This window comes from Dryobates pubescens, chromosome Z (assembly GCF_014839835.1).
Source record: "Dryobates pubescens isolate bDryPub1 chromosome Z, bDryPub1.pri, whole genome shotgun sequence".
NCBI lineage: Eukaryota > Metazoa > Chordata > Aves > Piciformes > Picidae > Dryobates > Dryobates pubescens.
In genome coordinates, this window is record NC_071657.1 from 118769765 (window position 1) to 118791096 (window position 21332).

The 21332-nt window shown below is 41.9% G+C and overlaps 1 protein-coding gene across 4 annotated transcripts in view; it reads right to left on the minus strand.

Annotated features, from left to right (window-relative positions):
• Nucleotides 1-21332, minus strand: part of CHCHD3 (coiled-coil-helix-coiled-coil-helix domain containing 3) — a 190935-nt gene that overhangs the window by 154458 nt on the left and 15145 nt on the right. For all 4 annotated transcript variants that reach the window (XM_009900239.2, XM_009900240.2, XM_054178807.1 and 1 more), the window contains exon 3: nucleotides 2062-2146. In XM_009900239.2, the coding sequence (XP_009898541.1) occupies nucleotides 2062-2146 (85 nt within the window). The remainder of the gene's footprint in view (nucleotides 1-2061; nucleotides 2147-21332) is intronic.

Consider the following 21332-nt stretch of genomic DNA (forward strand, 5'->3'; position numbering starts at 1 on the left):
GCTTTGGGCAGCCTGTTACAGTGCCTTACAACCCTCTCAGTGAATTTTTTTTTTCCCCCCTCATGTCCAATATAAAAACCCCCGGCACAGCCCTGGGTGGAACTCTTGAGCGATCAACATGAAGCTCAAATGCAACAGAAGCTTCCCTGTCAAAGCCCAGTTGTACAGAGGAGGTTTCACGTGAACATATTGATTTCCATTATTGCCCATTCAAACAAAAAAGCTTGATTTGTTTGCCTGGGACATTCATGAAGCCCTATTTAATTATACACTCCATCAAACTAACTCAATTAAATAATAATATAATGATGTGTAAGAAACAACTGAGATATATGCAGACAGTTTAAGTAGTACTAATTGCATTCTAATTTTTTAATCTACCATAATGAGCCTTTTTCCCATTCTCAGAATGGAGGACAATGTGTGGGCTAACATTTCTCTTCAGTGTGTCATATTAGCTATGTAGGGGGGGGAAAATAAAAAATCACTGAAAGTATGACTGTAGACAAAAGTCAACGGAGTTCAAATTCCATTTCAAATTCAAACTAGAATTTTTTCACTCAGCAGTAACTCCTCAGAGCCACAAGAACACCGAGGAGTACAGTTTTAAAATGCTGCATCCAAAGTCTCCTGCTGCAGTCTGCAGGACTCTGCCCACTTTTTCAGAATAAAACTGCCAATTACTCTAAGTACAGAATCATTTAGGCTGGAAAGGACCTTTAAGATGGTCAAGGTCAACTGTTAACCTAGCACTGCCAGGTCACCACTAAACCACATCCAGCATCACATCTATGTGGCTTTTAAGTAATTGCAGGTGTGGTGACTCCACCATTTTCCTGGCCAGCCTGTTCCAGGGATTGGCAAGCCTTTCAGGAAACAAACTGTTCCTCATCTACCTCTCCTGGGTACAATTTGAAGCAATTTCCTCTTGTCCTATCACTTGTTCCATGGGAGAAAAGACCAACTCCCACATGGCTCCAACCTCCTTTCAAGAAATTATAGAGAGGAAGGTGGTCTCCCCTCATCCTCCTTTCCTCCAATCTGAACAACTCTAGTTCTCTTAAGTCATACCTACAACTTGTTCTCCAGACCCTTCACCAACTTCTTGGCCACCTTTGGCACACACTAGCTTAGCTCATACTTAGCTGGCTGTCAACCAACATCCTCAAGTCTCTCTCTACTGTGCACCTTTCCAGATACTTTTCCAGCCACTCTGCCCCAAATCTGGAGCACTCCTGGGGTTGTTGATACCCACATGCAGGACCCAGTACAATTGGCCTCAGACCATTGATCCATCCTGTCCAGGTCCCTCTGAAGTGCCTCCCTATGTTCAAGCAGATCGACACTGCCACTCAACTTGCTATTATCTGTAAACTTACTAAGGGTGCCCCTGGTCCCCTCATTCAGATCACTGACAGATCTGACCCTGGTACTGAACCCTGGGGGAACCCCATTTTGGCCCAGTCTGTATAATAGAGTAACATTTCAATATACAGGAATGACATCGAAAGTGTTTCCTATTCAAACTGCTTTATTCCAGTAATTTATCACTTGAAAGCATTCTGCTGTACTAGTAAAGCAGTTCAAATCATATTGGACCTCACAGAAATACCTAGAAATAAGAAATAACAAGAAGTACTATTTCTACTGCTGTTAAAATTTACCTTTGATGAAATTGAGGGGTAAAAAGTAACTCACCTCTGCACTGCTCTCAAGCTATTTGCATCTCTACATCACAAAATGATTATTTGGACTCAAGAGAAATCAAAATGATTGAGCTTAAAGACTAAAAAAAACAAACAAGCAAAAAACCACCAGGCTCATGAGGTCAAAAGGGATTTAGGTCAACATTTTCTATCAGGTCTTACAAGGACATTTCAGTCCATTTATTGTTTTAACATGCATTTAGTATCAAAATTTGCTTTATTGCCCAAAGGTCTTATCTTACCTCCCATTTTATCTTAGAGCACAAAATATAACTGTGTATAGAAAGTGGATAAGTAACACCAATAAAAGCATTAAGTACATGTTTGCTTTAAATATTGTTACTAACAGACCAACCTTCTCTTTTGAGCTTCAGAGTCTCTCCTGGCTCGCTCTAATGCCAGCTCTTCAGCTATTCTTTTCTTTAGCTCTTCATCATTAACTACAATTAAAAGAAAATTAAATGAAATGTTAAGGGAAAACACCATATTCCTAATTACAGATACAGCTGCATAACAGCACTTCATGTTATTTATATTCTGTTTTCTATAAAGCAGTTGGAGTCCTTCCTTGTGCTATAACCACCTTTCAAATTTTAGCATACAACACAAGTGCCTTTACAAATTACTCTTATTAAAACAACTTGGAAATGAATTCTTTCTAAAAGTAAAACACATACAGTATGTGTTGAATTAAACAATTGCCTTTATGAAGTAAGATCAGGGGAAGGGATTGAGATCTAAATAGGGAAGACATGAAATGCTGATTTTATTTGGATGGAACCAAGGGAAACATCTTCCTCTGTGACAAATTCAGCATTTTCAGATGTACATTTTACCTAACAAAGTATTTCCAATATCCTGCATACCCATAATTCTAGTTTTATTTTACCAAAAAGTGTCCCCTCCAGTCCTGCCAGTTTTGCTTAAACAAGCAGATATGAAAACATTTTCACTTAAATCATGTCAGGTAAATTAATTGAAAGTCTGGTGAAGTAGAGAAAAAAAAACAGGGAAGCAACTTAAAAGTGTACGAATAAACTTTTCCAGGCAAAGGCAGAAAAAGTATGAGACCCACTAATCCCATGAGCTTGAACAACAGCTCTAAGGCTACCAAAATCCATGCAATTAGGTTTTGAAACACAAAACAGGTCCATTCCCAAATCCCTTTGATATTCCAGGGCTCAGTTGTGCATGCTACTACTCTGATACCATTCAATATTAACTATCTCTGCATCTACAGGCAGCTGCCTACTTCTGAACAATCTGACCCACAGAGATCAGAAATGGTTTGCTATTTCCTTCAGTAGAAGATGTGCCAATATTACACTTTTAAAGACTTCCAGAAGCAGCCAAACTGAAAAGGCTGTTTCATCCTCCAAAAAAAACAACCAAGATAAACAACCTCACTTAGAGATGATTTTGCAAGTACCTCTATCCAAATACAGCTTGATACATGGAGTAGGAATTTACAAACCAAACTAACAAAAAACCACCACACACAAAACACAACAACACAAAGCCAAACAACACAACCTAACAGTTGAAGGTGTCCCTGCTCACTACAGAGGACTACATGACCTGCAAAGACCTCTTCCAACCTGAAGCAACCTATCATTCTAGGGCCTACTGCCACAGCATACAAGGGTGATGGCGTCAAACTAAAAAGAGAGACTCAAACTAAATACTTTTTTAAAATGATTTTTTAGAGTGAGGGTGATGAGACACTGGATCTGGCTGCCCAAAGGTGGTAGATGCCCCTTTCCTGGCACCATTCCAAGAGTGGCTGGAGAGCAGCCAGGCAGAGAGGGACCTGGGGGTACTGGTTGACAGTAGGCTGAACATGAGCCTGCAGTGTGCCCAGGCAGCCAAGAAGGCCAATGGCATCCTGGCCTGCATCAAGAACAGTGTGGCCAGCAGGAGCAGGGAGGTCAATTCTGCCCCTGCACACTGCACTGGTTAGGCCACACCTTGAGTACTGCATCCAGTTCTGGGTCCCTCAGTTTAGGAAGAATATTGACTTGCTGGAATGTGTCCAGAGGAGGGCAACAAGGTTGGTGAGGGGATTGGAACACAAGCCCTATGGGGAGAGGCTGAGGGAGCTGGGGTTGCTTACCCTGGACAGGAGGCGGCTCAGGGGTGACCTTATTGCATTCCACAACTACCTGAAGGGAGGTTGTAGCCAGGAGAAGGTTGGTCTCTTCTTCCAGGCAACCAGCACCAGAACAAGAGGACACAGTCTCAAGCTGTGCCAGGGGAGGTTTAGGCTGGATGTTAGGAAGAAATTGTACACAGAGAGAGTGATTGCCCATTGGAATGGGCTGCCCGGGGAGGTGGTGGAGTCACCATCATTGGAGGTGTTTAGGAAGAGACTTGAAAGGGTGCTTGGTTGCATGGTTTAGTTGATTAGGTAGTGTTGGATGATAGGTTGGATGTGATAATCTTGAAGGTCTCTTCCAACCTGGTCTATTCTATTCTACGCTGTGAGCAACCTCATCTACTTGAAGATGTCCCGGCCTCATCTAGTTGAAGATGTCCTGGCTGACTAAAATGGGGTTGGACTAGATGACCTTTAAAGGTCCTTCCCAAGCCCAAACTATTTTGTGATTCTAAACTAGCCACAGCAATATTTTCCATTTGGGAAAATGTAGCAGCTTGACAACCTAAAATTATATCAACTTCAGCAGAACAGCTGTTAACTTTGCATAAAATGTTGATTCATAGCAATCAATAAGAGTAAGTTTACCTAGAGGAGAAGAAAATGACAACAAAGGTGCAGCAATCGAAAGGGATCCAAAAAAAAAAAAATCAGATAGTTCCATGCAGGGTTATTCCAATATAAATCTTAATCTAGATCTGCCTGTCTGAAATAAAACTGCACCTACACCAGCTGAACTGTACCTCTAACTCTGCAGCACTCTTGTTCCAGTACACCCATATGGGTAATTCCCTTATTTCCATGAAGCATCTGGCTCAAATCCCACTAACCAAAGAGGTCTAAACTCATTCCAAAATACTTATTGCTTAAGCATAATATGCATGTTCAGTTCTAGAAGGGGATACAACTCCCTTCAACTGCCTTAAGATGTAGCAAACCACTTGCTTAGGTAATTTTCTTGGGTTTTGTTTTGGGTTTTTCGGGGGGTTGGGGGTTTATTTGACAAATAAAGGTAAAATGTCTTAGAAGGTGAATAGTGCTTAGAACACAAAACTGAGACAGCACCCAGTTCTAGTACCACCTTTTTGGAAGGCGTTACTTAGCTATATTAGGCAGCAACCAGAGTATTAAAGAAACAGATGCCCACAGAAAAGCCAGTGACGAACAGCCATGTATCTTAGTGACTTTGTCTCCAGGAGTCTGGTTTCTCTGCTGTCCTGGCCTTTGCTAAAGCAGAGTTAATTTTGGTCAGCAGCCCATCTGAAGTTCATGTACATTAATGCACACAGCCTGGGTAACAAACAAGAGGAGCTGGGTGCTGAGAGAGCTGACAGATGAACTGGCCAAGCCACTCTCCATCACTTTTCAACAGTCCTGGCTCACTGGAGAGGTCCTAGATGAGTGGAAGCTGGCCAATGTGATGCCCATCCACATGAAGGGCCAGTTGGATGAGCCAGGGAATTACAGATCTGTGAGCCTGACCTCAGTGCCAGGCAAGATTATGGAACAGGTCATCTTGAGTGCAATCACACAGCACATACAGGACGTCCAAGGGATCAGGCCCAGCCAGCATGGATTCAGGAAGCAGAGGGTTTCATATACAGAGTCTGTCACTTGTCCAGTGGCCAGACCAACCCTAACCCTTAGCATCTCCACATTATCTCCAACATCATTAGTCCCCATTCTCATAATTCACAGCCCAGTCCACAATTCTTCTCATCCTGAAGCAGGCATTTAAACCAGCAAACTTTATGAATAAACGAAGTAGCAGCTTCCTTAGGAGCCTTGGCCAACTAATTCAGTTATAAGCATCTTAAGTAAGGTGGAATTAATCAATATACACCCTGCCTGACGCAACAACTGCTTGGATGACTGAAACAGTTATGTGGATAAATGATGCTTGTGAATGGCAAGCGAGACCTCAGCCTAAAATTATATTAATGCAGATGAAAATGTACAGGCAAACACAAGTCTAGTACCACATTATTCTCACAAACCCCCAATGAAAAGGGAAAACCCTTCATTTGGACAATCATCTTATTTACACTACTTCAGCATTTCCTCCTCTGAGGCTATTTAGGGATACTTAGAGATGATACTGAGTTAACGGCATACTCTGTCTCCAAATTAAGCTCAGCTACTCAATGAGTACTGAGAAGGGGGAAAAAAAAGAATAAAAAATCTTAACCAACTCTCAGGCAATGGCAAGGATCCTGTTTCTGTACTGCAGCATGCATTAGCCTCTCCATAAGAACCACAAGCCAAAAAAAGAACAATTCAGGTTCTGCGTTTGCACACTCAAAACCACGTAATCACAGAATGTTTGGGGGTTGGAAGGGACCTTGACAGATCATCTAGTCCAATCCCCCTGCCAGAGCAGGATCACCTAGATTAAGTCACACAGAAATGCATCCAGGCAGGTTTTGAATGTCTCCAAAGAACAAGAATCCACCACCTCTCTGAACAGCCTGTTCTGTCAGCCTCACAGTGAAGAAGTTTTTCCTTATGATTGAAATGATTAAGCTGCCATAAAGGCCAAGAATTTATTTCTTATCACAGCAACCTTATCAACTAAATAAACAGAAAACCCATAACCAAACTGTTACTGCACTTCTCGACACAGATCCCTCAGTATTTCACAGCCTTTTAGACCCGCACCCAAGAATACACACAACGTGGCCTAAGTGCATTGTTCACCAGCATCTACGCCATGAAATTTATTGTTCTGGTGTGCAAAAATGAGTACAAGAACTCCAACAGACCATAGAATGTTTAAGTCATAATGAGAAAAGATTAAGGTATGAGCCAATAAAGACATTTGACCTTAAGAATCAATTAGGTTACCCATCGATCAGCCAAATACTAATAGGGAATTAAAGTGGAGCCATAGATCATTCAATATAATATTGTAAGATGTAATTAGGTAGCTCCCAAATGGGAACTTTATGATGCTTCAGTAGAAAAATGGCAGTTCTACATGTAGGAGGGATTTGTTCCAGGGGAAGAGAGGGAATTTAATTTATTATCAGAGGATTTTACAAAGGAACTGTTTCTAGCCAATATGGCTGGATTCTGTGTTCTGAAAGGTCTTCTCCAGGTACTACGACTCTAAAAGCAACAACATTTCTCTCTGAGCAGACAATGAGGCATTACAAACAGAGCGAGGCATTAAACTGTTGAAGAATTAGAAACTGGTGGGTGCAAGACTGATGAACTAATCACAAGCTGGAAGCAATAAGCATATGGCAGTTGCCAAAAAGTACATAGAGGGAATGGATGGTGGTGGAAATGGCTGAGTATTTTAAAGTTCTTCAGGATACTGAAATCAGTGTCAACTTCCAAGTAAGTACATCCCAGAGCAGACAAATGTGGACAATTTTCACTTAAGTGCATTTACAGAGGCCACACTTGCATCCCAGCACTTTCCTATGCTCCTACAAGAGTGTAAAATAGGTTCAGCTCCACTACTTCTCACACCTGAATGTGCTAATGCACCGCTTACCTCACAGGACAATTTTGATAGATAGTCAGTAATGAGAACTGGAATCAAAAAGCCAGAGTGCTACAGCCAGAAAAAGTCTGCTGTGTCCTCTTAGCATGTGAAGCGGGATGCTGATAGCTGTCTGATAAGCAGTATTCTCCTCTGGATAATGGCACTGGAAGACCACCAGCAGCAGTGCCAATGGGCTCATTACCACGCTCAGATTTAGCAGCAGGTTGCAGAGTGTTTAGAAGAGTGACCAGACTCTAAGCACAGACAGAATAACACAACATGCTAAAAGCCACAGAGCTCTTCCTTGCATCTGAGCAAACCAAGCAGTGACTGTTAAAGCACAAAGACATTTTGCCATTTTGATGGCCTCCTCATCTTACTTGTCTAACTATTCTTTTGGATCAGTTTGAAACATATGGTCATTTATGTCTAATGTGACAGTACAAATGCCTGAGACTTTTTTGCCTCTTTCTGCAGATTCTAACTTTCTAGGGAGTATGGATAAGACAATTAGAATCATTTTCACTTCCTGCAAGCACACAAAGATACATACTATCTAGAAACAGTTTGTTTAACCTCTAATAATAGATTTCTTTTTAAATGCAATGTACTTTGTTCAGTTACTTTCCCTGCCTGTATTTGGTTTGGCTGAGCTGGAGTTAATTCTCCACACAGCATCTTTCTAGTGCTGTGTTTTGCAGCAGTAGTTGATAACACAGCAGTGTTGGCTACTGTTGAGTGAGTATCCAGAATGTGTCTCTTCAACATTTCCCTGCCCCAAGAGTACGCTGAAGGGTGGACAAGATCTTGGGAGGGGACACGGCTGAGCCAACTGATCCAGACTGGCCAAAGGGGTATTCCATGCCATGTGACATCAGCTCAGATATAAGAAGGAAGTGAAAGAAGGAAGTGAGGGGATTCATCCACATTGTCTATCCTCCTAAGGAAGCACCAAGCTTAGAGAGCCCTGTTTCCCAAGAGCAATCATCGTCCTGCTGATGGGAAGTAGAGACCAACATCTCTCTCCCTCTGCTTTCACTTCCTGTGCAGTCTATTGCCTTTGCTTACTATTGTTATTAAATTTGCTTCTACCTTATTACTGGCTTTTGTTATATTTTTCCTCTCTCCCCTGTCCCTTTAAGAAGGGGAGTGATAGAGCAGCTTTGGCAGGCATCTGGCCCCTAGGCCACGGCCAAAATAGCTCACTGCCCTATCCACACAAAAAGGTAAATTCAGTTTCTTTAAACACTTAAAACAAACCTCCAGGAGTACAGAAAAGGACAAGACAGTCAAAGATCATGGAATCGTAGAATGCTTTGGGGTGGGAGAGACCTTTAAAAGTCATCTTCGTCCACCCCCACTGTGGTTGGACATCCCAAACTAGATCAGGTTGCTCAGGGCCCATCAAGCCTGCCTTGAGTGTCTCCAGAGATGGGGCCTCCACCATCTCATTGAGAAACCTATTACCGTGTTTCACCATCCTCAAAGAAATTCTTCCTGTTCAAATCTACCCTTCTCTAGTTAAAAACTATTGCCTCCTCTCCTATTGATACATGCCTTCAGTCCCTCTCCAGCTTTCTTATAATCCACTTCATACCACTACAAGATCTCCCCTGTGTGAAAAGCTACTTGATTAACCCTTGTAACTGATCCTCTACTTATGCTTAGAAGCCCACAAAAAAACCCACATGAACTCAAATTAACAAGAATGTCTATCTGGGTATTTTTCCCAGGGTCCTAAACTCTTTGAGGGTACGAAGCCTCTAGTGAGGGACAGGCTGTATCAGCAAGCAGAAGCCAATTGCAAGAGGTTCAAACAAGGCCAAGTGACAGGTCATGCACTTCAGCCAGAGCAACCCAACAAACATTCCAGACCTGGAATGAGAAGAGTGGCTGTAAAGCTGCCTGGCATAAAAAGGACTTGCAACTGCTGATCCACATCTGGTTAAAAGTGAGTCAAGTGCATGGGTGTGCCCAAGTGGCCAAGAAAGACAACAGCATCCTGGCTCTGATGAGGACACAGGAGCTACATACAAAACATTGCTTACACACTTCACAAGAGTTACTAAGGATTCAAACACACAGTATGCACTTCCTCTTGGAACTTCAAAGGTCACCCAATACAAGCAAGGGCAAGACTTTCAACAACATCAGTGCTTGAGAAGCTATTAGCAATTTTATCTCCTTGGTCTACTACCCGTCGGTGCACAAGGGTATATGCAATGCAGCTACTTTAGTCATTTTTCTCCACCTGCTCTGTCCTCGCTAGTCACAAGACCTCTTCCTCACTCTAAAGCAGTTCCTTCACAGGAAAAGCATTCAAGTGTGACACTAAAACTGCAGCAAGAAGGCAGCACCTGAAGTAGAAAGTAGACACCTGCAGCCTAAAAAGATTAGCCTGAGAAATCAGGAATTAAGTATGGACAAATTAATCAAACAGCCTCTGGCCTGCAGAGCTGGAGATCTGCCCATTAGTCTTCATTTTCAAAACAATCATTAATGGAAACATTTATTATCAGGCACCCTAACTAAATGCTCTTTAAAGAGCACGTGCATTGAGTTATTAAAGACTCCCTTTGAATTGATACAATCCAAAGACTTTTAGAGAATACTTAACTAAGTAATACCCCGAGAATGAATTTGCCCAAAGTCAAGGAAAACAATCCGACTTCTCCAGTGAACAGGAAATCTTTCAGGAAACTGTTTAAAGGCCAGAAGAGTATCAGAATTATTAACACTGGAGAAGACCTCCAAAATAACACCTAACTATTAAACCAGCATTTCCAGGTCGTCACTAAACCGTGCCTCTCAGCAGCACATATACCCTTCTTTTGAAAGCTTCCAGGGACAATGACCCCACTACTGCCCTGAGCAGCCTGTTCCAGTGCCTGACCACTCTTTCAGTGAAGAAATTTTTCCTAATACTCAATCTAAAACTCCCCCACTGCAACTTGAGGCCATTTGTTCCACCCATTTGCTTGTTATGTAGATGAGACGAGAAAGATCTCTCCTCAGCCTCCTTTTCTCTAGGCTAAACAACCCCGGTTCCCTCATCCACACCTCACAAGGCATGTTCACCACAAGATCTGTTCACCAGCTTCTCTGGACACACTCCAGCACCTCAGTGTCTTCCTTAGAGTGAGCCCAAAATTGTTCTCAGTATTCAAAGTGTGGCCTCACCAGCTACTAGAAGTGAGAGAAATTAAGAAGAGAAAAACCATTGAAAGATGACAACTTTATGTGCTTTACAAAGCAGAGATGAAGAACAGATTTTCAAGCAATGCACCAACCACTGCCTGAAACAGGAGGACTTCTTTCCTATCTGGAAAAATGTTCACTATTACTGCAGATTTTCTTGCATTCACTTCTGTAGCATCTGGTATTGACAACAGAGCATCAGGCCATTCCAGTCATCATTCTGATCCAACAAGGCAGCTCTCATGTCCCAATGCACATTAAATATGAACATTAACCACTTGGGAAAATATACCTTAGGGCCATCTTCTAGCCCATCATCTGTCTCAGTAGCTGGCAGGGCAACTGTGACTTCATAGACATGGAAGTTAATGAAGACATCACTAGGAAAATTCCTAACTGCACATTAAGAGTCATAAATATTGACTTAGAAAGCACACGTCAGCAGCCTGGCACCTTCGCATCATAAAGCTGTGGGCTCCTAAACACATGATGGGTCTTCCACTATTAAAACACCTTCCCCACCCTCTACTCCAATGTGAGATGCATAACACATGTTACAATGCTCTAACAACCTCAATTCACTCTACTTAATGGATGGTCCAAATTGCAGTGTTTATACCTAAATTCTATCCATCACACAAAACACATCAACAGCAACCACTTCAGCTGAACAGCAGAGAAAAGACAAAGTATCAACTCCATTGGTCTTAATTCACAGAGAGTAGCCAACTTTAAGTGACAGGTACTGGAGTAGCATACAGTAATTTGCACTAGAGCAGGAAAAAATAAGTATGTACATTATTTCTTACTCAACAGCAAAAAAAAATAATACTGGCACCATTCCTGACATGCTCAAGTTTGTCTCAAACAGGTAAAAAAGGAAGCAAAGTTTGCGTTACCCTTGAAATAGGTTACTTGGGGTCCAGGTTAAAGTGCACCGGTAAATCAGTGTAAGTCCATCTACCCCTACCTTTGCTACGTGCTGTCTGTGCATACATAGAAGCTTCAGTTCACCAGAACTGTCAATCAGGTAACTTCAGAGCATAAAATTCACAGGTAGAGTTACATATCTCAGTTTGCTTTGGATATCAGTTGCACTACAGGAAATCTTACTCAAGACTCCTAAAAATGTTTAAGAAAGCCATAAAAGTATTTATTGCACACTACAGAAAATACTAAGATTCCAAGTTCTGAAGTCAAACTGATTTCATTATTGATTAAGCATGGTGGGGTAGAAGGGACTTCTGAAGATGATCTAGCTTAAAATCCCTGCTAAGGCACAGTCACCCAGACCAGGTTGCACAGGACCATGATGTGCAGGCAGGTTTGGAATCTCTCCAGAGAAGGAGGCTCCACAACCTCCCTAGGTGGTCTCCAGGGCTATGCTACCCTCACAGGAAAGAAGTTCTTCATCAAGTTCAGACGGAACTTCCTGTGTTCTATTTCATGCTCACTACCCCTTGTCCTGTCTCTGGGCACCACTGTAAGGAGTCTGGCCCCATCCTCTTGACCCTTATCCTTTAGATATTGATCAGCATTAAGAAGGTTCACTCTCAGGCTGCTCTTCTCCAGGCTAAACAGCCACAGGTCTCTCAGACTTTCCTCACAGGAGAGATGTTCCAGTCCCTTTAGCCTCCACTGGACTATTTCTACTAGTTCCTTTTCTCTAACTGGGGAGCCCAGAATTGGACATCAATTCTAGCTATGCCATCACTAGATCAGACTAGGGGAGGTGGAAAATCTCCCTCAGCCTGAGGGCCACACACTTTTTAATGCACACCAGAACACTGAACTCCCTGGCCACAAGTGCACACTGCTGGCTCACAATGAAATTGTTGTCCATCAAAACTCCCAGGTCCTTCTCAGGAGCTGCTTTCCAGCAGACTCAAATTTAATTACCACCAAACTGCAACTCTTCCATCTGAAATCAGAATTAGCAGCACTTCCTACAACCACAGATTCTGTACAAACTCAAAGCACGCCTCCAAGGACAGAAATTTGAATTAATTGTTAAACATTGGTAATGTGCAACAACACTTAAACAAGCTCATAGGGTAATTAAATACAAAAACAATGCAATTAAGTGTGCATAATTTAAAAATAGTTAGTAATTTCCCTTTCCCAAAGGCACTTTCGCATACATTACATCATCTAATTTACAATGTAAATGTGGCTATCGATCAATTTACACTAATTGAAATTGGAACCAAGACAGTATGTGATCGAGAAAGCAAAGTGTGTTCTCTTGGAACATCCTCTTTTTAGTGGACAGAGCTCTCCTCACAGGCTGAATGTTGAGGAGACTTGTCCCTGATGATCCTTCAAGCTTTATCCTGAAGATCATGTCCATGGGATGGAATCCTTTGTTGGTCAGGTCACCTGTCCTGTCTGCTCCTCCTCAAAGGTGCCATCTCTTATTTACTGCACCCCAGCATGAGACAAAAGATGTAGTGATGTCCTTGGTGCGCACAGGAGCAAGTCTGAGCAAGAGCCTTTCTGCAGCCCAGTCCTTGGCAATGACTCGTCCCATCAGTGTTGTCACTGCTAGAAGCAGCCCCCGTCTGTGCAAACCTGCCCTCAACTTTGGCAAGTGCACTTCACAAGAAGAGCCTGAAGTGAGAAGTCAAATCACTGACCAGAATTAGCTCTGCTCTAGTTCAAACCCAGATAAATCCACAGAATACACATGAAATTAAAATTACAAAATCCTGAGGGTAAAACTTAGAATGAGACCAATGCATAACAGAAAAATTACACTAGACTAGAATAGACTAGAATTAACCAGGTTGGAAGAGACCTTTAAGATCATGAAGTCCAACCTATCATCTGACACTATCTGATCAACTAAACCATGGCACCAAGCACCCCATCCTGTCTCTTTCTAAACAGTTCCAGTGATGGTGACTCCACCACCTCCCTGGGCAGGCCATACCAATAGCAAATAACCCTATGAAGAACTTCTTCCTAACATCCAGCCTAAACCTCCCCTGGCACAGCTTGAGACTGGGTTCTCTTGTTCTGGTGCTGGTTGCCTGGGAGAAAAGATCAACCCCCACCTGGCTACAACCTCCCTTCAGGTAGTTGTAGACAGCAAGAAGGTCTCCCCGGAGCCTCCTCTTCTCCAGGCTAAGCAGCCCCAGCTCCCTCAGCCTCTCCTCATAGAATGGGCCACAAGAGAATAGTGTGGTAGGAATCAAGAAGCACAGACACAAGCAAAGCTCTGCAAGACAAGACCATTCTGTTGCATCTTGCAGAGCCAGTCCTTGCAGTCAAACATGGCTCAATAGTAAGTGTGTGAGCTCTTCCATGTCAAAATCACTATGCAATAATCAGTCTGGTTTTCAGATCACCCAGGAAACACATCAAGTACTTTCCTGTTCATACTAAGCTCAGACTGCCTGTCCTGAAGACAGGCAGGGAATGACAACAGTCATGGTGACACAAGAGACAGAGGTTTGTGTCTCAAATGCAAGATTGTCTATTTGTCTCACTCTTCTGTCAAGACTTGATGTTTATTCAGAAAAAACGTTACAGGAATTTCAGCACAGTACAGAGCACACTCAAAAATCTGTCAAGAATTTCCTTACATAAACTAGGAATTCATTACCAAAAAAAAGACAAACACTTGACAGAAGGAACATCCCCTGTTGGAGGACTTAAGTTAGATCTAACAGGTAACAGACGCATGGTGGCATGAAAGAGATGAAGATATATAGGCAATGTATCTTAAAATGTGCTAACTAATAAAACAAGCCATTCATCAGCAATAAGTGGATTGAGTTAAGAAGCCAGTTAACATTAACTGTATATAATTTTTATTTTCTCTAGGACTTCCAAGCTTTGCCAGCTCCAGCACTATGTGGAGTTTCATTGCAACTTTTATCTTTCTCAATGCTCTTAGAGGAATTGTCAATCGTTTCAGTCAAGCCTTCTTCCCTGTACTCAGGGCTTGTAAGGTTGTACCTCAAACCTGGGGTTCATTTTTGGGTCCCCTCAGTGCAAGAAGGGCATTGAGATGCTGGATAATGTCCACAGAAGGGCAATGAAGCTGCTGAAGGGTCAGGAGAACAGGTCTTATGAAGAGCAGCTGAGAGAACTGGGGTTCTTTAGCCTGGAGAAGAGGAGGCTGAGAGGAGATCTCATTGCTCTCTACAACTACCTGAAAAGGAGACTGGAGTGAGGGAAAGGTTGGTCTCTTCTCCATAGTAACCACTGGCAATAAGAGAAAGTGGCCTCAAGTTGTACCAGGGGAGATTTAGGTTGGGTATTAGGAACAATTTCCTCCCATAAATGGCTGTCAAACACTGGTACAAGCTCCCCAGGGAGATGGTTGAATTCCCATTCCTGGAGGGGTTTCAAAGATGCAGAGATGTGGTGCTGCAGGACAGGGCTTAGTATCAGACTTGGTAGACTTAAATAACAGTTGGACTTCATGGTTTGAAAGGTCTTTTCCAACCAACAAGATTCTGTGATCTGCTCCACTCCATGATTCTCATGTCTATAATGAAGTATATATATGAAGTTAAATCAGCAGCTATTTCACCATAAGTAATTTTTTCTGTCTTCTTCATTTTAAATAACTATTAATAATAAACAGAAGGATCACACAGCTCTACAAGCCTATCACTGGCGAAATACCCTTAGTTGAGAAACTTGTCATTTCAGCTGTCTGTTTTAGCAATCTCTACACCATACACACTGTAAGGCTAGGTAAGTGTAAAGTAAAACATCCCTTTAGTTTTACATTTAGAAGTCACCACTAATTGTAATGAATTACTAACTGCCATTGCGCAGGCCAGCACTTCTACACAGGATTCTCCATACTGTCTGGGCTATATAAATAGCCCATATTGATTTTCAGTCCATCTGCTACTATCATCTTTAAAGAAGGCTCTCCAGATGTGATTGCACACTATCAGCAGAACTAAAGAGTCAGTTTTACCCAATTACAGCTCTGGATTGCAGCCACTTCGGCCAGGAGTAAGAGTCACATCACTCTGAATCAGAAAGCTCTCTGTGGAAGACTTCATACACCTTTCCATTGGTAGGAACACAGGCTCAGAGTAGCTCTAGGCACTGAATTTCCTTGTTAAATGTCCACATGCCAATTGTTAGTGAGACAGGGGGTCCTACTTTCATGTAAATGGGGTTTCAAGCATAGTGAAGAGGCCTCATACACCAAAATGTGAAGATTCCTACTAAGCGGTTGAACTGGATGAGCTGGCATGAGTAAGTAATGCAATAAAGAATAATTTTCTGATCTTATGCATGCCATACAAATGCCTGTCCACACATAAGGAACAACCTCCCTCTCTTGTTTCTTTTACACAAATAACGTTTGCAAAAAATGTATTTCTATTCCCTTAACTTTACAGTCTGCATGGAAACTTGGTGTTCCGTATACACTTACATACTGGTAACTCCAAAAGATCTTAATACACCTTATGATAGAGCCTGTCCTATCATATAATCACAGAACCATTTTGGTTGGAAGAGACCTTTAAGATCATCTCGTTCACCTGTTAGCCCACCTCTGCCAGGTCACCACTAAACCATGTCCCTCACCACCACATCTGCACATCTTTTAAAATCCTCCAGAGATAGGGACTCTGCCATTTCACAGCAAACCAAGCTGCACAATAAATCAGCAGAAAGAGGGAAAAGGCAAATCAGTAAAAGGATCACAAAAGAGTGGTAGTTGCTGGAGGATACAGCATCATGTTGCTTCATCAGCCTTCTGACACTCAAGCCTTTCACCAATGCTTACACTATTTCCAAAACCAGCTGCATACTCATAGCTCCAAATGCCAACCAAAATCCTCTCTGCCTTCAGAAGTTTAAAACTACAGTGTTCTCTTTCCCATGAGCAACTAGATTAAGGGTAACCTGGCTTCTTAGAGAACAGTCCTGAGAAAAAGGACTTTAGGAGCATAAGACAGCATATCTGCTCATACCCCAGATGCCAAATGTATCCACAATTATTCCCAGCAGTGTGGGCAGCTGGTTGAGGAAAGGGATTCAGCCCCTCTGCTCTGCTGAGACCCCACCTGCAGTGCTGGGTTCAGCTCTGGAGTCCTCAGCACAAGGACATGGAAGAATTAGACCAGGTCCACAAAGATGTCCAGTTACAATTCATTTGCAAGTTGTGAAAATAACCTGCAAATAATTCTCCTTGAGAAATCAACCTCTCTGACTAATTCAGGTAACACTGATTAATAACTTTCAAAGTTGTTCTTGGAAAGAGAGAAGATAAAACCAAATTCTGTAGGGTGCCAGAATACAATGATGTGAATAAACAAGCAGTGAAAGTGTGTCTTTAACAGCTAAAGGTTAATGGAGGAAAGAAAGGAGGAAAAAAAAAAGGTTTCACCCAAAGATAAGATTCATCAATACATCTGCTGATCCCATTAACTAGATTTCTCAGTGGCTGGAGTTGCATGGAAAGATCAATCAAGGCATCAAACCTCTACACTAGATTTAAAGCAATTTAACAACTTGGCACTAAGTTTTCAAGTGACTAAAAATTTTCCAACAGAAGCTGAATACTCTGAAAATTTAAAAAAAGGTTGAAGCATCTCCAAATCACATTGGAAATTTATTTATCAATGACATGGTCACCGGAATTCCACACAGGCTGAAAGCAATCACAGTATCACCAAGGCACTTCACCTAAAAGGCACCAGAAGCGATACCAGGAGTGAACCTTTAACAGCTGTTGTGTTGTGATCAAGTATCTCCTGCTTATTCAAGGTCTGAAAACAGGCTGATCCATGGATGTTTTGTATCAGTACAGGAAAACAGTTACTCCAGAATGTGTGGGTTTTTCAGCTCAGATACAAACTACAGCACATTCATTCTTATCACTGCTGATTCAAGAAGGACACAAGGAAAAGAATTTAAATAGCATTTGTAACAAGGTCCAGTAAGTGAGAATCACTGACTTAACTTTTTTAAGTCTGGAGGATAACATTTCCAGTTCTCTACATTCCAGACAGCAGTACATTCATTTTAGAGATTAATCTGGAAGTCAAGCTGTAGTAGGAAAATGAAAGAAGACTTATTTCATGTACCATTAATGGTGGAGCATAAGAAGCCAGCTTGGAAATAGCCACTGTTCACATTTCAAATACATGCACAATAAAAGTACCAAGGGCACTTGCACAGGAGGAAGGATGCATTTCCTTCGAAGAAGGTGGAAGGGGCTTAAAGTGCCTTCTTCCAACTTCAGCAAAACCAGCTTGCTTTCACTGTTCACAGACAGCTACAGTACTCTCCGCTTTGACACAGGGATTATGCAAGTATTTTCAGCCCTGTGTTTAGTCGTGTATTACTGCTTGTACCTGACTGGAACCAATATGATACTAGGATGTTTTATCACTATTTTCAATATTTAGAAGTTAGATAAAAAAGCCAAATTCTCCCAACAACAATTACCTCACACAAACTTCTTTAATAACAGTTAATGAGATTTGCTAACAAAACATTTTCTGGCTGCTCTCTAAACTGGTGTCAACTGATGACTTCACCACCACAGTCAGCTTTCCAGAGTTCTAAGATGTCAGCAGTCAGAAAGTAAGATATGGCAGAAGGATGCAGTGAGTAGAAGTGCTTCCAAAAACAAGCAGATGCGACTCACAGAACAATAGGTGTTGGAAGGGATCTCTGAAGATCTATAGTCCAACCTTCCCAGTAGAGCAGGTTCACCAAAAGCAAGTTGCACAGGAAAGCATCCATGTGGGTTTTCATTGACTCCAGAGGTGGATGCTCCACCACCTCTCTGGGCAGCCTGGTCTAGTGCTTTATCACCCTCAAAGTAAAGAAGTTCTTCCTCATGATTAGATAGAACATCTTATGTTCAAGTTTGGGCCCATTAGCTCTTGTCCTATCACTGGGCACCACTGAAAAAAGACTAATGGGAGGTGTCCTTGCCCACAGCAGAGTGGTTCAATCTCAATGATCATTAAGGTCCCTTTCAACCCAAACCATTCTATAATTTAATAAAAGGTGCAGAAAAATAAAGCAGCTGTTTTAACAGGCAACAACTAAAATACTAAGGAGAAAGTAAGCTGACTGTAAGCAGAGATGCTGCCTGTCATTTCAGAAATACATTAATTCATTTTTTGAATAAAGCATTCACTCCTCTCCTCTGCAAACTATAGGGGAGATTGAAAGCAGCCCATGTGTTACAGAAACACAGAATTAACCAGGTTGGAAGAGACCTGCTAGATCATCAAGTCCAACCAATCACCTAATCCTAACTAATCAACTAGAGCATGGCATTAAGTGCCTCATACAGTCTTTTCTTAAACACCTCCAAGGACATCGACCCCACCACTTCCGTGGGCAGCCCATTCCAATGGGCAATCACTCTTTCTGTGAAGAATGCCCTTCTAAGATCAAGCCTAAACTTCCCCCTCCACAACTTGAGACTGTCCCCTCTTGTTCAGCAATCTCAACAGACAGACACAGAAACACACTGGGCCTCAGTTAAATGTAGCAATAGAATGTCACCTGCTGCTTCTCAGAAACTCAATTTCTGTAAGTTTCTGATTAGCAGTAAGTCACTCTTGTATACAGCTCCAGAGGTTAAGGAGAAACACACAAGATAGGATGAACCACAGTATCTCACCCCTAGCCCAAATGACTGCCTTAGCTTCAACACTTACTTTTCAGATGATTAGCATTAGGTGAAATCAAACACAGTTAATGAAGCAAAAAATGAGAATCAGATAAACTGGCTTCATGAAACATTGTCAGAGGCACACAAATCACCTTGCAAGAGAAAGGAAGAAAATGTCTTTCCTCTGTGTTGAAATTTAGAGTTCAAAAACCACATAGTAATATCTGCAAACTGCAATTATCAGCTCCATGCTCCCCAAAACATTACTAGCACATCTCAACATAAGATCACTGAAAATTGAGGAGTTCACTACACATGCAAAACCGTCTACAAAAAAGGAATTGCAGCAGTAGCTGCACACAGTTCCCCTGAGGCAGGAGAAAAGGCATCTCTAAGTGTTTACCTCCTGTTTAAGTGAAAAACAACTTATACAAAGCTTTCAGGAAGCAGCACCAGACAATATACTTAACCTGCCTGGTCTGACAAGTGGAAGAGTTTTAGTAACACCTTGCTGCAGCCTGAAGATGAAAGAGTAAAATAAAGCTTTTCTTATCATCTTAAGACAATAAACTCCACATATAAAGCATTCTTTAATATCATACTGAAGATTCTCTAACCAGTGAATTATAAAATCACGAAGTGTTTTGCGTTGGAAGAAACCTATAAAGGTCATTAGTTCAAACTCTCACTGTCAGCAGGGACATCTGCAACTAGATGAAGTTGCTCAGAGCCCCAGACAACCTGACCCGGAATGATTCCAGGGATAGGGCATCAACCACTTCTATGAGCAAGTGTCTGGGTCAGCATCTCACCACCCTCAGTGTGAAAAAAAAAGAAATAATTTTAAAAATTGTCTTCTTGTATCCAGTTTGTATCTCTTTTAGTTTAAAACCATCACCCCTTGTCCTGATCACAACAGACCCTGCTAAAAATTCTGTCCCTTCTTAGAGACCCCTTTAAGGACTGAAAGGCCACAGGAAGGTTTCCCCAGAGCCTTCCATTATCCAGACTGAACAACCCCAACTCTCTCAGCCTGACCTCACAGCAGAGGTGCTCTAGCCCTTGCATCTTTTTTGGGCTCTGGCCCAGCACTAGTAGGTCCATGTGTCTCCTTTGCCGAGGGCTCCAGAGCTGAACCCAGCACTGCATGTGATGTCTAACCAGAAGAGAGCAAAGGGGCAGAATCCACCCTGACCTGCCAACCACACTGTCTTCAATAAATTGAGAGAGACGCAAAGGCATTTACCATTAAACCCACAAGGTCTCTTTGGCCTGAACAATGATCTCTTACTGGTTCATAAGAGGATTCATGTAGAAATATTGGGATACATTCCCTCATTTCATTGTCTTGGTCATTACGTTCAGTAAAGAGGTTATTTGAGTAAGAATAGTTTACTGTAAAACCAGAGAGGATAGTGTATAGTAGATAAACAATTCCCTTGCATAGTGGTATCAAGACCAAGGTGAAAGCAAACACTTCTAATTTAGTCATTGGGTTTCTTTCATTAATTTTATCAATATTTTTCATTTTATCCTTCAAGATACCAAAATCAAACTGCTCCAAATGTCTCCTGTCCTAACAAGCCTTTTAATTACATATCCTTTTATCTTAGCCAGCTATCTGGTCTTTTTGACCTATAATCCCCAGAAGGTCTCTGAAGGACAATGGAGAAAGAACTGGGGTTTATTCTGATGCCCAGACAAAGCACAGACTGGAAGACAAAGGCTGACATTTCAGAGGAAATGTTAGAGTGATGCCTAATATGGGCAACTTTCAGCACATATAAACCAAGAAGTTGAGCACCTGTGATCTCTCATTTCTGAAAGAACAAAGACAGGAGATTACCAATAAGGTCTGTAACAAATGTGTCCTAAAGAGGCACTTCTCCCACAAGATGATTTCCAATGAATAATGTAACCAAAATAAAGAAAAAAATAAATTAAAAAAGAAGACTAATTTAAGAAATTAACACCAAAATCCCCTCAAACCCACAAAACTCCAACCCATGCTGCCTTCCCAGGAGTCTACCTCATGATAAACTTCAACTGCATTGTCAGAAATTCAGCCCATGGTTTGGCTTTGGCTGGCTCTGCTCCAAGGTCTAAAACTTTGCCAGGATATAGTAACAAATAACTCCATGCTCTGAACTAGTAAAAGGC